Raw genomic sequence first — 17,006 nt, forward strand, 5'->3', positions numbered from 1 at the left:
TATCCAGAGGTCCAATGGGAAACAAAATGTTTTTAGATGAGTATTAAAATTCTTTGTGACATGGCTATGTCATGGCTTTCCAGAATGGCTATTTCATTCACCCAAACAGAATTCTGAAAACCAGGAATGAAATGCTGCACACAGTGAGTTTCACTGGCAGGCAGCAAAGCCCATGGAATCCCTGGAGTTACGAGCCAGCACTCCAGCTGCGCTCACTGGGTTCAGCGTGACTACTGAGAGACAGAGCTCCATCATCTTAGCAGAAGTGGGACACAGGCAGTCCTGGGGAGGGAAGCTCCACTCAGTCTTCCTTTCCACAATGCAGCAAAGGTGCAGTCTAAATTAACATATGGATCTTTTTGGACCACTTGAAATACTTTGGATTTAAATGGCACTCAGTTTCAAACTTCAACTAGAACAGAACTGTTGCTTTACTATGATGATTTTAGAGAAGATGATTTTTCAGACTTCCTTCACTCATTTCCTTGATCATTTTTTCAATGTTTGTATTATCATTACTTTAAGATTCTCCTACTTTATTAACATGCTTTCCCCTTGTAATGTTTTGTTTCTTCTCTGGATAAAAAATACAGTTTTCCACACGTCATTGTTTGTTCTCTCTTCTTTATTAAACCCAGCCTGCAAATCTTAGTTGCTTTTTTGTAATTGCTTCTCCTTTCTCATTTATATTACAGGAAATTAGAGATCTAAGAGGGCTGGAGAGAGTAGTGAGATGGGTTTTTATAGCTGCAGCCTTTGAGCAGTCTTTTGTGAGAATACTTCTGACACTTGCTGTTGATTACAGACTTCTTTTTAAAAATAACTGTTTGAGCCTAAGTTATGGTGCCTTCTTGGATTCCACAGCCTTCTTCCACATGTGAATTTTTGTAATAGCTCCAATCTGACCTTCTTCATTAAATTACTTAGTTCAATGGAGTCTGAGTTCTTGAAATCTGATATGCTAGTCTGGTTTATTATGTATATCTATTTTGTATCTGCACTTTGTGTACGGTACTAAATTCAAGTGGCTCTTGCTCTGATTTCAATCTACCCATTAGTTTCTTTCTGCTGATAAGAAATTAATTCAATATGGTTTCCCATTTTTCAGATTGTAAAGTTATTCTCTATTAAGTAGAAGCCAACTGTGATGCATGTTCAGTGTACTTTTTTTGCCCAGTGAATCTATGGGAAGATAATTTCTCCCACAGTTGTGGTATCCTCTGATTTCCAATCCTGTGAGAACTGGCCATGCATTTTTTTAATTCTCACTTCCATCTGGTTGTGATGGTTTATAAGCAGATGTTTATTGTTCTCTCCCCTTCTTCCTCCCTCCCCTTCTTGCTAACTTAATACAAACTCAGTTGCCACCAGTATTTTTGTTGTCACATTATAAATATTGAACATAATAAATATCCATGATTCAAAAAATCATTCTAATTATCCATTGGAATTATCAGCGGTTAAATCACTTTTCCTGGTCACAGAAAATTGCTTAAAAATCACAAGTCACTTTCCAATAGTGTTAACTTTACAGCAGCTTTAAAATTAAATTTCAGGTCTTCATGTCTACTTTTATAAAGAAGTCTGTGAGTTTACAATAGAAAGTGAGATGTTTCTATTGAGGTTATGCATCTGATTGAACTTATTGTGTGGTATGTAATTATAGAAATAACTTTCCATATGCAGCAAATACATATTGTTTATATCCAGATTTGTTTGAAGACCAGTTACCCCATATTTTTATAATTTTTCTTGTCCTTCACTCCTAATTTATTTTGTGGTGGTGTTTGGTATATTTCTGTCTCTGGAGTTTCATTGAAGTCTGCTTTAAAAATAATTAGACTTTACATGTATGAAATTTCTAGTCACTTATGGAATAGCTATCCCAAAAGTATTGGGAGTCTTGTGGTTTGTTCTGTGTGTTAATTCAGCATCTAAAGGATAAAGGCCTTAAATAGACTTGAGAGTTTCAGACTTGAATTTTGATTTGTTGGCTTAAAGAAAGGAAAATGTTCACTGAATCTAAAACCTGATGTCAATAACAAGAGAAATTACTAATTTTGTGAAATACTGGCTTTGTGGAACTAATCAGGCAATAACTTGAAACTGCTGTTCCTCATAGGAACAAAATACTGTATTTTGCCCCTAGTAAAAGATCTAGGAAATTCCCCAGGCCAAGATATTTGTCACAACTTTGCAATTTCTTTGCTATTTAGGTGAACAGTTACATCTGCTGTCTCATTAAACAGTATCATTAATTCATTTTTTGGCAACTTTTTAGTATATATTGTTGAGAATAGGACTTATGTTATCTCCTGTTTTTTGTTTTTTCTTCCTCCCCCCCCCCTTTATTTACTCAATATTTCTGACACTGCATTTAGTTATCTGTTGAAGTGATAAGAGGGATAAAATTTTCAAAAAGTTTTCTTGGTTGTCATCTAGTGTCTATGTGGACCTGAACAAATACCTTTTAATACATTTAAATGGGCTTTGAGGGCAGGTCTAATGTAATGGTTTCATGTTGTACAAAATAATATAAAATATAATTTGAATTTCGAGATGTATATTATATAAATTACGTAGTTACATTAACTGTAGCTTGTAGCCTTTAAATTTACAGCTGTTGAAAATATTCTGTCAAGAAACAACAATATGTGGATTGAACATTGTGAATGTTTAGCAGATTAGTAATTTGGATTAATTTATTATTGCATGGAATGTAAGGTTTTTTTCTTAATCACAGACAACCTATCACAACAAGTTTGTGTTATCACCAGTGTGAAGGAAACTCTTGCACAAGTAGGTTTTCTCCTTCCTGAATCTCTGAAAAGCCAAATAAAAGTAAGTATAACTCTATGGCTCTCAACTGTCTGATTAATTTAATGTTTCTGGTTGTCACTACTCCTAAGAAATGGTTTTAATAATGAAAACAGGAACTGAGACTTCCTGTGTCACTGTAGTATTTATCACAAGGGATTAACATCAGGTGTGGAAACTACCAAGAAAGAAGCATCTTCTGCCCAGTTATGCTGTAGAGGGGCATCTTACAGATCCACTTAAAATGTCTCTATTAGATTAGAGGAGAAATTGAATGCAGACAACAGAGAGGCAATTTTCTTTAGATTTTTTCAATTCAGTAAACCCAAGTTGTTACAAATATGTTACAGAGGAAATGCTTTTGTTACTTTGAAGTCTGACTTGGAGTATGAACCAATTAGAGTAGGTTGTTTTCCTGCAGAGCTGTGAATGCAAAATCGAATTAATTAGCCTTTTTGTAGAGCAATAGGGGTACATTTCCCTCACAGTGAATGCTCATAGGAGTCTTTGCTTTGGGATATTGATGGAATGTTCTACTGGCATTTAACTATCTTTTTCTTTTTCATTATTCTTTCTAATAGAGCTATCATATTTCTATTTTCCAAAGGTGATTAATATTTGGTAATTGCTTAGACTGGTGTTGGGGTGATTCTTAATTATATCTTATGTGATGATATCACATGTTCTCGTTACCCAGAGGAATAGACAGGGAATAACTGTTCAAAAATTCAGGTTTTCTGATTTGCATAATGTTACTTCTGCAATGGCTTTATTCATGTCTGTTGATCTTCTGCATGGTGTGTTAATTATTAGAAGGATATGTTTCCCTGTGAACCTGTATTGCTGTCTTATATCTGGAAATGTCATTTGACATTGCACTGAAAGTTTTTGTACAGGAAGAACTGTATTTAGCATGGAATCTTGCTTTATATCTATTAATTGTCTACATCTAAAAGTGAAAAAAATTTAGCAGATCTGAATAAGTCTGAATAGCTGTATGATAGGGCAGAAGTGTGTCTCCTTTTCACTGACACCAGATGCGTTGCTATATCTCTTTTTATCTCTGTGTAAACTATTCTGCTGTTAGTAGGAGGACATCACTTATCCCTATGCTTTTAAACAGTAAAATCTCAGGGTTAATTTTTAAGTTTACCAATATACAGAATTTCAAGCCTTAGAAAGAATATATACACAAGCCTATTTGTTCTCCAATGAAGCACGGTGCCTTGTGTGAGAGAGATTTGATTTTGTGCAAAATAATTATTTTAAGCAACGTAGGTGTACTGCACTGAAAGCTTTTCAAAGGGATAATTGGAAGGTAATTGATCTAAATAAGAGACCAACTAGGAATCATTCTGTTGAGTACCTATTATCTGGGACCACTATTTTAACATTTTAGATACTTTTGACACTCCAGTTCTCTGTAGCAACCATATTTATTTGTGGGATATTTGTTAACTTCTACATATGTCCTTAAAGAAGAACTAAAAAGAAATTTTCTTAGAAGGATTTCTGAGAGAGGGTCTAATAACATGATAATATTAACAGCAGAGGGAAAAAAAGACCTATAAATTTAACTAATAAGTTAAAGAAAATAATTTCTAAAAGTTTTTTAAGGGTACAGCTGTTTCTTGTGAAGTACTTTAACAGTACTTTTGTCAGTGTTACTGTAAATAGTATGACTAATGAATGAATGTTTTGTCAAAGATATCATACTGTGAAAGACATAGCTTGAGTCTTTCCTTAAATTTGTTGTTTAGCCCTTTCTTTTAAAGCAAACAAACCTAAATGGGCGCTGAAGGTATTTTCTTCTGTGACTGGGAGTCATGTACTCCTGTTTCTTTAGAGACAAAGTGCTGCTGTCACATGAAATGGAATCAGCTGGATAAAGTTGTGTGTCATTTTTGTGACTGGATAATTATCCATGAGTAGGATATAAAAAAATTTGGTTGTTTTCAAATAGAAAAAGAACTAACATTTCACTAGTAAAAATTCACCAATTTCTTAATGATTGTATTGTCCATCTGTGGCATTGCTGTTAATTGTGATTTTAAATTCTGATATAATTTAAATAAATTTGCAGGTTCCGAATGTCCTGGTATTAGTTTTTGATTTTATGGAAGTGGATGTTGAATAAAGTTGAAAATTCAGTACAGGGCATCTGGTAACTAAAAAAAATTAAAGAATATTAGTTTTTACTAGGACCAGAAGTAGTTAAGCAAATCCATATACTCATTTCTATTTAAACACTGAAACATTATATGAGAATCACTTTTTACCAAGGTGGTACTTTTAGGTAATTTTTGCTCTCTAATGTAGCTGATACCATGGATTAATATTAATTATAATTTGAAAAATGTACTATTGCATAGGATATTAAATGGCAAATAGAGTAATAATTAATTTTAGTTAAATGATGATTTATTGAAGCTTCTACCTAAGCAGTTGTGCTTACTTTTCCAACAGAAATTTTTTATTTCCTTTTTGCTGGATAATATGGTGGTCAAAAATGCTAGTGTGTTACTTAATAAAATTGTTGGAGTTAAATCAAATGATGCACTAAAGGAATTTTTAAATGTTCAGGAAAGCTTAAGTGTCACGTATTGTAATACTTCAATGCAAAAAAAAAAAATTGGCCTTCTGCCTTGGGTCATGTTCCAAATACCTTCTGAAAAGACACTGGCTTGCGATAGGCTCATGTTCATTGAAGTGTGTGCAAGGTTGTAAAGTTACCAGGAACTTCTGCTTTTACATCTTCAGAGATTCAAGCCAGGTGAGCCCTGGAGTGTTGCATTTTCCAAGTATTTTTGGAAATTCAAAGTAATTAATATCTTCTGTAACTTTAAAAAAATTTAATCTTAAAATATTAAATGTCAGCTATTTGTGTCTGTGCTATCAAATTTTGAGCCCAAAATGTTTCTAAAATCTTCAGACTATCAACTTCTTGGTTTCAAACCACCTTCCTTTGCAAACAAGTTAGCTCCTGATTATTACAAAAATTAACAAATACAGTTTTACATAGCACTGCAAAGCCTTTTTAAATGTTGTATTTGGTACTTTCGTTGCATTGGGGATTAAGTAGCATTTTAAGTGAGCACAGAAGTGTATTACTTCTGTTGCTTGCTATGATACTTAACATGTGTTTTGGGAAGAAATAAAGCTCAGCTGTATTGTGAAACAGTGGGATTTGCTGATTTAATGGAAATAACATGAAGATTTTTTTTTTCTCCTAAGTTTCAAGATGTTTTATTTACTTCAAAGTGTTATCTTCTCTTAGGGAACAAATTCACCCTCTGCTACCTGGTTTATTGTTTTACTTAAGGCAATACTGAAGCTGATAATGTAGTAGAATCTACTTTTTATTTTAACTGAGTTAAGATAGTTACTTAGCTTGTGTTAAAAGTTGCAAAATAAGTATGTCTGTGCCTAAGAAAGTATTTAAAAATATTTGTTGAGGAAATTATTTCAAGGAGAAACTCCAGATGGGTCTTGTACTCTTGTGCTGGGCAGAATCCTGGAATAGACATGCACCTGGTCTTTTCATGCATACTAATTTTATTTTATTCTTAACTTCATGAAGACAAATATATATATCTGAGTATTGTAGAGGCTTTCTCAGAATTAGAGGTCTAAAATCATTAGATCATTTTATGGACAGTGTTTTCATCTCTCAAAACAGTTGAACATCCAAACCCAGGCAGCAGCGCTCGTGTCTGATGCTTCCAGGGCAGTTTCTGAAATGCCTACCCTGGGCAGCATGCTTCAACAGATGATGGGCTCCATGCTTCACTGTTGAGCACCCCAAAATTTTGAGCAATTTTCAGTTTTTGTAGTGGAAGTAATAATTGCTAGTTTAAAATCATTTAAATTAATAACTTCTGCTACAGAGATGGAAGCTTTAGCAGATAGTTAAGGCTGAATTAGAATTTTTGACTTTTTTTTTTTCTGTCTAATCAGGTTGAAGCTATTTCAATATCTCCAAGCAAAAATGATAGCTGTCTACAAAGCATCATTTCAGGACAGTGCTACAATTTTGTTTGTGTAAATGTAAGTAGTGAGGATGGGTGCTTTTATTTTACACTTAGACTTACTAGTAATGGTAAATAATAATTAAATATTTGAGTAATAAGTTGTTTGTTATTTTTGTCCTCATGTACTGTGTTCATTCTGATGTTTGGTGTTTCCAATGCGCACTAAACTCGACCTTTGAGATACTGGTCTGTCCATTCTCCTCTGGTTCCACACTTCTGTCACTGTGTTGTTAACCAGCCATGAATTCTTGAACAAGAGGGATGAAATCTGAAGTAGTTTAAAATTTCCTTTCCTAACTGTTGTATTGAAGTGAGTTATTATAAGGAGAGGCCTGTGATATGTCAAGTCATCTAACTGTGCATTCATTGCTACTGTGGTCTAAATTAGTGTTTCCCATTCTGGATGTGTGCATGCTATGTGATCTGTATTTGGGTCCCTGTATGGGAACAGGTTGGTTTTACATGAACCATATCTGAGACCAATCAAGACCCTTAATCTTGTTTGTTTGGTTATATATATATATGTATATAAAGGGTTATTAATATTATTAATTTCATTATTTTTCAAACATCTATAACTTTATCATAAAACATCATAAAAGCATATTAAAACAAATCAGCTAATCAACCAAACCCCACCCCCCTCCAAAAGTAAAAAAGTGATGTATTTCCTGTTTTGGTAAATAACAGTTCTTCAAATTCCATTTTTATGAAATAAATGTTGTTTTCAGTAATTCTAAACATTTATTTTTATTTAGGATAAAAGGTGGGCCATTCAAGAAACCCAGGAACTAGTGGATATGTTGGAAAAATCAAATATTCCTCTCTTATATCCAGTTGTCCTTATTTTGGTAGGTAACTCCTGTAAGTTACTGTAGAAAGCATCTCATTAATTATTTTAAATTAATATAAATATAAGTAATATGTCATATAAATATTTTTAAGTTAGACTAGTTTACACTGCTGCTAACTGAGAATAAAATTGTAAATTCAAACTGTAAATTGGTCTCCAAAGAAACTCATTTTTGCTTCAACAAACATACTGTATGCTGTCAGAACTAGCAAATGACAGTTTATTAGTTATATATTTCTGTGAAAGGCTCACTGTGGCTAGCTGGCTGTACTGGACTGTTAACTCCTGCCTTGCTGTTGTGCTCTATCTCTGCTGGGGATGCTGTAAAGCATGTGCTGTGCTTGCATGCTCAGCTGAAATAGAATTAAGTGGCTTTACTTTTTGCTATGTGTGTGTGGTCCTGATGGCTGCAGTGTTTTTCATACAGGCCAGGATGCCACTGGCCTTCTTGGACACCTGAGCCCACGCTAGCTCCTGCTCAGCCACTGCCAGGTGGTGCCCCTTTTCTACTGGGCACCTTTCCAGCCCCTCTGCCCAGCCTGTGGTGCTGGGTATGGTTGTTGGGACCCAAGCTCGGGACCTGGCACTTTGCCCTCTCAAACCTTAAACCCTTGGCCTCAGCCCATGTATCCAGCCTGTCCAGATCCTTCTGTAGAGCCTAACCTATCATACCTATTATAGCCTCACCTATTGTATGCTGTTCTCTTGGAGTGAGTTGCTGTGATTCTATGAACATCAATATTTAGCACTTTGTTTCTAGACAATCTTATTTTCTTGACCCTGTTTCTGGGGAACTTCAGGGTAAAACCTTATTTTCCTGAATTATCAAAGATAAATTACTTCTGCCTTTCATAATCAGAGCAATTACATATCTCCAATTCTGTTGGTCATTTACAAGGCCACTGGATGTGCAAAATAGTCTTTTTTTGCACTTCATTAGTTTTCATTAGTCCTTTAGCAAGAATATAAAAAAACATTTCTGTCTGTGTTGAATTTTGAGTGTGAAGATAAAGTTGGAATTATTTATCAACTAGCTAATGCTAAGGTGTCAAAAGCATACTTATGTTGCCCAATTGATAGCACTTTCCAGTCTGGACTTTCAATTAAATACTTTTTTGAGTGTGATGCTGGGAATGTGAAAATGGTTTAATACTTGTAGCGATAAAAATTCTGGTCTTAGTATCTCCTAAGAAATAGGAGTGCAAGTAATTTTTACACTATCTCCTCACGAAACTCAGGTTTTGCCCCTGAGATACTAAGTCTTGAAGTCATTGTAGAACCCAGAACCATTTTTAATGAAAGTATATTTGCATGAACAGCCTGAAACATGCATGAATTATTTAAGTAGTCTCCTTTTAAAAGAGGTGTAGGAGAAAATAATACATTTAATGCCTTTATTATACTCCAGATCCATCAGTTGTTTCTGACAACTACTTGAAATTTCTAAGAACTAGACATTGGAAGAAAATCTTATAACTAGGTGGAAACAGTTGCTAATATTTAAAACACTGATAGAAATACACTTCTTAAAATTATGCTGTCTAATTGCGCTTGGACATCTCGTGGATGTACCACACTATCTTTTAGAAATACCAGAAGGGAAGAAGAAGAGGTCTGGAAGGTATGTTTAGAGTGACAAGAATTAGCTTAACAAATCATTGTCTCATATTATTCACTGGAAAATATTGAAGTCCTTTAAACTTCTGAGCTCTAAAACTCATTACAGATGTTATGGTGGACAGAAACTTCCTTCAGCAGTCTTAATTTAAATTCAGTGTCCTCTTCTCTAAGGCTCATGAGTGGCATTTTCCTCAACTTTATTCTTTCCTATATATATACACTTTTTAAATGTATTAACTGAATGAATTGTTAATGGAAAATCCTATGGTACACTTTCTTTAAATGTAAAAGGACATATTAATATTTCTCAGATGAATGTGAATCAGAATTTTAAACAATATATTGACATTTAAATGCATAGGTCCCAGCTATAAGGGAAACATGTTTTTTTACTCTCAAAAGTAAAACTCTTGAAAGAATAAATGAGGAGAGCAGCTAACTGCTTCCATTCCAAACTCATAACTAGGAACAGTCTAATGCAATTGGATTTGGGTAATTGGAAAGTTCTTGTCTATTCTTTGATTTTATGACAAAAAGCAATTTCTTCATAATAATATGATAATTAAGAAAAAAAAGGGTTTTTTTCCCCTTCCAATAGTCATCTTCTTTAATTGTAGAAATGACAGGTGTTATTATTGTGCCAGACTCTCTGTTTAACCCACCCAGTGAGCACTGATCGAATAAAAGGATGAGCTTGCACTGGACACGATGGCTTTTTTTCATATTCCCACCTATCAGTTGCCACAGATTCAAAGTCTATCCATTATCCTGGTGCTTGACTGGATTGTTTCATGGCATCTGTAAGCTGTAGCAGCAATTGGTATACTATATCTGGACAAAAGGGAAGATTAATGTTACAGGAGAAACAGGCATCACAGAGGTAAACTTGAGGGAATTATTTGTTTGCATCAAGTCAGTATCTTCAATTATGCTGTAACCTGACAAATCATATTCTTAAACTGACATTGCTTTTTTGAGCAATACATTTTCATGTTTGTAAATTGTATGAATGGATTTGATTTTTATGTTGTTGCTTTGCTTAGGGTTAGAAAGAAAGAAATGCTACTACTTCAGCTCTGTAGTTGCAATTATTTGCACTTCAGTACTAAAGTTAGTTTGAGAAAAATCTCTTTTCAAAGCTGTTAAAGAAGTTAATTGTAAAGAGGAGCTAGGTTAAGTTCTCTCAAAATAATAGGTTTTATAATTTCTTGTAAATAGCTGTAAATGAGTAGTACTTAGCCTTGTTTTGGGTAGAAAATAACAAAACAATGTGTGTGTGAAAATTAATCACTGCTTGTGTAATAGAAGACAATAGCTTTGCTTCTGGTAAGTATGCATTTAGGCAATAGGCAGCTTTTTTAAAAAAAAGTGTTGCAAGGGAAATGAGTGAGGACCTATTTTCTGTCAGGATAAATGGAACATAAAGTACAAAGAGAACTTGAAATAATTTTCCTTTTAGGAATAAAGGTATTTATGCTATTAATAGACACTGAAACCTTATATGTACAAATCATCATATATAATTTTGATTTCTACAGCTAATAGAAGTTTTGTAAGGGAAATTGATTAAATTGTGGTATCTTTAAGACTTAGGAAAGTATTGAGCTAGTTGATACCTCCTTGGAAATACCAGTTACAGAAGCACAGAATATTCTGAGTTGGAAGGGACCCACAATGATAATTGAGTCCAACTCTTGGCCCTGCACAGGATACCCAAGAGGGAATTTAGAGAATCATAGAATGTGCCAGGTTGGAAGGCACCCATCAGAATCATCAAGTCCAACTCCTGGCCCTGCACAGGACACCTCAAGAATCACACCTTGTGCCTGAAAGTGATGTCCAAACACGTCTTAAACTCACTTAAGGTCCTGTTAGACCTGCCATGTTTGTGCAGCACCCCTGATGGAAATGAGACCTGCCTTTCCTTGCCCGCTGGCTCAGGATAGTCATATCCCTACCTTCTTTTGAGGTAGTTTCTGCTTTTTAAACTTGAAGTATCATCTTGAAATTAACCCAATTAAGGCAACTAATTTGCTATACTGAAAGGATAGTACATTTCCAATTAAACTTTAAAGAATTTAGTTTTGTCTTGAAAACCTTCAAGATACTTACAAAAGACACGTGTATGCTGTAGTCCTCTGATAGTAAAAAACCTAAGCAAACAAAAAAACCACAACCCAACAACAACAACAACAAAAAAAAAAACTCCTATGAAAGTTAGTCTAGAGCTTATAAAAGAATGTTGCTTGTTTTCAAATTAATTAGAATATTTTTAAGATGCATGACATGTTCTGGCATATTGGTTTCTTCTGCTTTGAAAAAATAGTTTTCATGTCCCTATATGTGTAAGTAGTGGAATTCAGTAGTAAATAGAAGCTGTCTAAGAAAAGCTTTTTTTTAGTCATTATTTTTATCTGTGCTTAACACATAAAAATAAGATACTAAAAACCATCAGTCTAAACTGGTGCACTATGGAAAAAGTGGATTTTGTTTTTTCCTCATCCGTTCTTTTGCAGGTGCACTTGGATATTCCAGAAAATAATTCTTTCAGCATTGAGATGGAAGACCTAACTATGATCAAGAAATTTGCAAGAGAAACTAAAAAGAAAAACATTTTAGTTTATGGTCTCCTTATCCAATATAAGGTATGTAATTATCTTTCTGTGTGCAAATTATCTTCTTTTGCAATTTATATGATTAATGATAGAATCTTCATTTAAAACAAAATCAAAGGGAAATAAATATGACACGAAAAGGATTTTTTTGGAAGATTCTTGCCTGTTCTTGTTAAAAATTCAGACAAGCCTGTAGTTATGAACAAAAATGTAAGCTTTTTGATTAGAGAGGAATACATGGTAAACTTTTTTTAGAAATGCATGAAAACATCAGGACCCTTTTTGTTCTGCTTAGGAAATTGCTTTTTTTTCTCAGCATTAGAAAAAGAGAAAAATAGTGAAAGTACATTCAGTCAGTGGTTCTGCAGTATTTTATGTCCCTCATCAAAACAGAGTTTGGTACTCAGGTGACAGGAAGGGCATGGTGTATAGGTGTTGAAACAGTGTCTGTAATAGCTGAAAATTGCCTCAGCTGGAGGCAAAAAGAGTTAGCACTCCAACATACTTTGTACTCACAAAAGCTATTTCAAAATAAACCATTTGCCTGGGGAACATACTCTGTCAACCAGAAGAGTGGGTTGCCTTGCCTCCAGTGCAGATATAATTTTTCAGCTTTTTAACTCAGCAAACTGAAGTTTGAAAGAAGAAGTAAGCTAGAAATTTTAATAAAGAAGAATAAATGTAATCTTAACTGGGTTTTTTTTAGTTAATCTTAATTGTTTTTTTTTTTTAATTATGTGTTTGGGTTTATATATAATTGATTAAATGTGGCTTTAGTTTTAAATCTTTTTCTGGTATACCAAGCACTTGATTTTTCCCATCAAATTCTATTGCTTTATTAAGAGCTGTGAGTATCAATACCTATCAGTTTATGCTTTTATAGACTTTTAATGCCAACACAATATGAACATTGCTATTATATGACATTAGTTCATCTCTTGTTTGTAATACACCAATGGGTATACAACTGTTCAGTTTTCTTTCTGCTGCTATCAAACCCCATTTTTTCAGGGTGAATTCTGGCTTCTTTTGATAAAAATAATTTGAATAACTATTGAAATATAGCCTCAAGAGTCACCTTATAATGGTAAAAAGTAACGCTTCAGATATTGCTGTGGTCTAACTGCAGTTTTTGCCTTTCAGACTTCATTGTGTGTATATGATTTTATATGGAAGTGAATCAAATAGACATATGTGGATAGCAACAGTTAGTAAAGCTGACTGGAAGAAAGAAAAATCTTTTATAATCTTCAGTGGATTTTGATGTGCATGGCAACAAGACATTTTAATATTAATGGGCACTTATAAGAGCAGTTGAGATCTGAGTGGGAATTCTTGATCTGTGGTGATAAAAGGATTGCAGCAGACTGCTGCCTCCATTCTTTGAAAATAAAAAGCTAGAATCATTATGTAAGATCATTGCAGGGAGAATCATCACTTATTAGCATGGAGAAAGTCTTATATAGACTAAAACACTTCACAAAGTAAGTAAACTATTTCTAGCTGTCTTGTTTTAGAATAGCTTTAAAACATGTCCCTGCTCACAGAGAGAGGAATATAGTCTGGAGTTCCTGCTGTCTACTTTGATCAATAACAAAAGAATAAGTTGTACACATCATTTGTATATATATGATATATGTATCAAGTTTACTTTTGGCTGCAGATCTATATAGAGCATTATTGTTTCTAGGTAAAGACCTATGGAAAGACTTGATGTATGAATCTAGAAATTACATCGCCCCAAATTTATTGCTGGTCTGGGTAGGACTGAGAGACTGTGAACAAAAGCAATTTTTTTACATGAAAAAACATCTTTAAAACAGTTTCCCTTTTTTTTTTAATCTTAAGTCCAAAGCATGATTTGAGAGTCACCAAGGTATTTTACTTCTAGTACAAGCCATTAATAGATGAACCTGTAGATGAGTTCCATCCTTGAGGATGGAATTTCATATAGGCATGATGGGGAGTCCAGAAGAAGTAGAAACACAAAAAAGCACCTGCGCTACTGCAGGAAATCCTATTATTGCAATAACTTCTGTCACCAGATGCTTTCTAGAAGTCCCAGAAAGCTGTAGGAAAAGAGTGATGACAGGTTACTTCATGGAGCTTTCCTCTAGCTGACAGGTTTATATCATCACTACCAGACATACACAGTTGATAGGTTCACATTTCCTAACTTAAAAAAAAAGGGAATTTATTGAGACAAGGCCATGGTAATGTTCAGGTGGAATGATGTTATGTTTCATAGGGTTACATGATTAACTGAGTTGTAAGGATATGTTGATATAAAAGAAAATGGGGGCAGTCTTTTGGATTTTGCATTGGAAAAGCAGGTTTGTTGAAATAAATACATTTTTAAAATATAGATTTTTAAGTTTTGGAAGTGGAAATTAAATGCTTGTAGAATGATGGAGTTCAGTTTTAATGGTATTGAAAGAGCTACGAAGCCCTAAGAAAAGGTATGAACCTTGATTTTCACTTCTTAAAAGCAGTGTTTGTTTGGTATTTAGAAAAAGATGTCAAGTATTTTTATGATTATTTGATACACCGAGAAACTAATCAGGGGAATTAAAGGAAAAGGCTTTAATGTGCTGTATAAATGACCTGCTTTTTACCTTTCATTTGCCTATAACAAGTGCCTGGTACACAAATAGTTATTTGTCTCATAAACATCATGCATAGGGTACCACATTACCCTATGATATTGATATACAGATCCACTTCATAAAATGTCTAGTTTGCATCCTGAAAATACAGTTAATTTAAATTGGATTTATGTTTTTTTTTCTTTTCCAAAAAAGTTCTGCAATGTTAGAAGTGGTTTGCATAGTCAAAATGCAAAGGGCCAAAAGAGTATTCAGTATCTGAGTCTGAGCTTAGGGAATTTGTTTTTGACCATTTTTCAGATAATTTGAAGGAAATAGCTGATAAGTAATGTGAAGTAAAAATAGGGAGAAAGGTCCATTTTTATGGATGATATTACTGGCAAGTGTTGATGAAAAGTTAGTCAAATTCCAACTCGTTAATTTAATGAGAAGTTCATCTTGAAAATAGCAATGACTGGCATGGTATTATATATTAGAATAAGAATCTTTGTTGTAATACTCATATCAAGTAGGATGTAATGGAGAAAGCAAATTCTGAATATTAGGAGGAAAACCTATACAAAGAAGCCAAATTATTCTTAAGTAAACAAAGTTGTACTTAGAAGGGGACTTAAGAACTGCTAAAAACCCAAAGAATATTAAAACTAATGTCAAACCATTGCATCCATGCAGGGATGGATATATATTAAAACTATTGATTTATATAATTGGAGGCACAAGATTTGGGAGGATACCTCAGCTGCATGTTGTTGTTCTATGTTCTGAGCAATGGAATAATACTGAAATTGGGCCTTGATCTCACACACACACACACACACACACATTATTATCTTTAAACATGTGCTAGGTAGTTAATGGGGTTTTGCTTGAATATGACAGTAATGTTTTAAAAAAAACCCTATTTTCTTTATTTACTGCTCTTCTCCCTTTAAAAATATTCATAGTAATAATAATAGCAGTCTTATGACTGAGTTACAAAAAATGATCAATAAAATAATAAAAAGAGACCAATAAAAGCATTTCCTAGCGTGGGAGTTCAAATTCAACAGCTTGTAATGTTTACAGAAATAAAATCTTGGCCTGTAAGTTTCAGTAAAGACTTTGTTACTGTTTGGAGGGATTAAAAAGGAACAGTAATAATCCAAAATAAGGCACATTTGGATGTTCATAGTAAACCACAGAAAGCTTTAAAATAAGAAAGTAACATTAATATATCTTGATTATAGAACTGTATGAATTCAAAATAATCCTACTTCAGAGAAGCACTGACAGAATGTTGTGTCAGAGCAGCAAATATGTGCGGAGCCTTGCCTAGGGTACAGTGGGCCCAAATACTTTTGCCTCTGAAACTTCTATTTGATTAAGATAAGGGAGCTATTCATTGACAGCCAGAAAAATCACAGTACCTACGCTAAAAAGAGACAAATGATGCAATAGAATAATTGTTATGAAGCTGCTTGAAACTGAAAGGAACTTGAACTGTGGGTGTTTTCTTATGCAAACATACTGAACACTTACTGTAGCCTTAAAGATTTTTTGAAGACAAGAGGCTCGTCTGCAGTGTGGTTGATGGCTCAAGCAATACTTAGTGTGCTAGAAGTGTTTTATGTCTGTCTTGGTAAACCCCAAAGGTAAACATTTATGATTTCTTTTTCATCAAAGATCCCTTAAAATAGTGTTATGGGTAAACATTAAGGCAGTGTTTCTCAAAAGAGGGAACACACCCCTCGATGGGATAATCCACAAACTAGAAGGTGGTTTGGCAACCAGTAGTGAGATAATGAGCCTGGAGGGCAAATGAAGCAAAATCACAAAATAAAATTTTGAAAACTCATTAAAAACAAATAGGTTCTGCTGTATATGACCCCTGCATGCTTCTCAATTCACCTAATTATCAGCATAGAATTGGTCAAATGATTGTAATCTGATTAAAATGATTGGGGCGCTGCCTGGAGACTTCACTTTTCTTAAAATGACTTATTTTAATTTCAGCTGCAATGACATAATAGATTGTAATGAATATGGAAACTTACATTTATTCCTAGAAATCCTAAAGGCCAAGTAATTACTGTTTAGTATTTTCAAGGGGTAGAAGTTGAGCATTTAAATTTCATGATCCTATGGACTATTCACTCTTTCACCAAGGAAAATTGTGCAAATTATGTGATGAGCCAGAGTGGTCTTGTTTCCATGCAGTTTGGGACAAAGAGGAAAACCAAATGAGTCTGAAACTTACTATCTGGATAGGCTCATAAAAATCAGAATCTGTAGCTTTCTTAATACAAACTCATAGCCAGTCATTCACCAATAAAACCAGAAATTTATATTTATGGAGGTTTTACACATTTTTATCCTTATTAGTACTATCTGCAATCAGTCATGAATGCATATTTTGCAATAAGTAGAACTGACATGATGAGAAAGATTTACAAACATGGCTTTGTATTTTGAACTGAAATCTGTT

At 33.9% G+C, this 17,006-nt stretch overlaps 1 protein-coding gene across 1 annotated transcript in view; it reads left to right on the plus strand.

Annotated features, from left to right (window-relative positions):
- The window catches only part of CRPPA (CDP-L-ribitol pyrophosphorylase A), a 104,610-nt gene that overhangs the window by 50,092 nt on the left and 37,512 nt on the right, over positions 1-17,006 (plus strand). The window contains exons 6-9 of the mRNA XM_031066814.1: positions 2,744-2,841; positions 6,775-6,864; positions 7,607-7,699; positions 11,838-11,966. Coding sequence (XP_030922674.1) covers positions 2,744-2,841; positions 6,775-6,864; positions 7,607-7,699; positions 11,838-11,966 — 410 coding nt within the window. The remainder of the gene's footprint in view (positions 1-2,743; positions 2,842-6,774; positions 6,865-7,606; positions 7,700-11,837; positions 11,967-17,006) is intronic.

This window comes from Geospiza fortis, unplaced genomic scaffold (assembly GCF_000277835.1).
Source record: "Geospiza fortis unplaced genomic scaffold, GeoFor_1.0 scaffold138, whole genome shotgun sequence".
In the NCBI taxonomy this organism is placed as follows: domain Eukaryota; kingdom Metazoa; phylum Chordata; class Aves; order Passeriformes; family Thraupidae; genus Geospiza; species Geospiza fortis.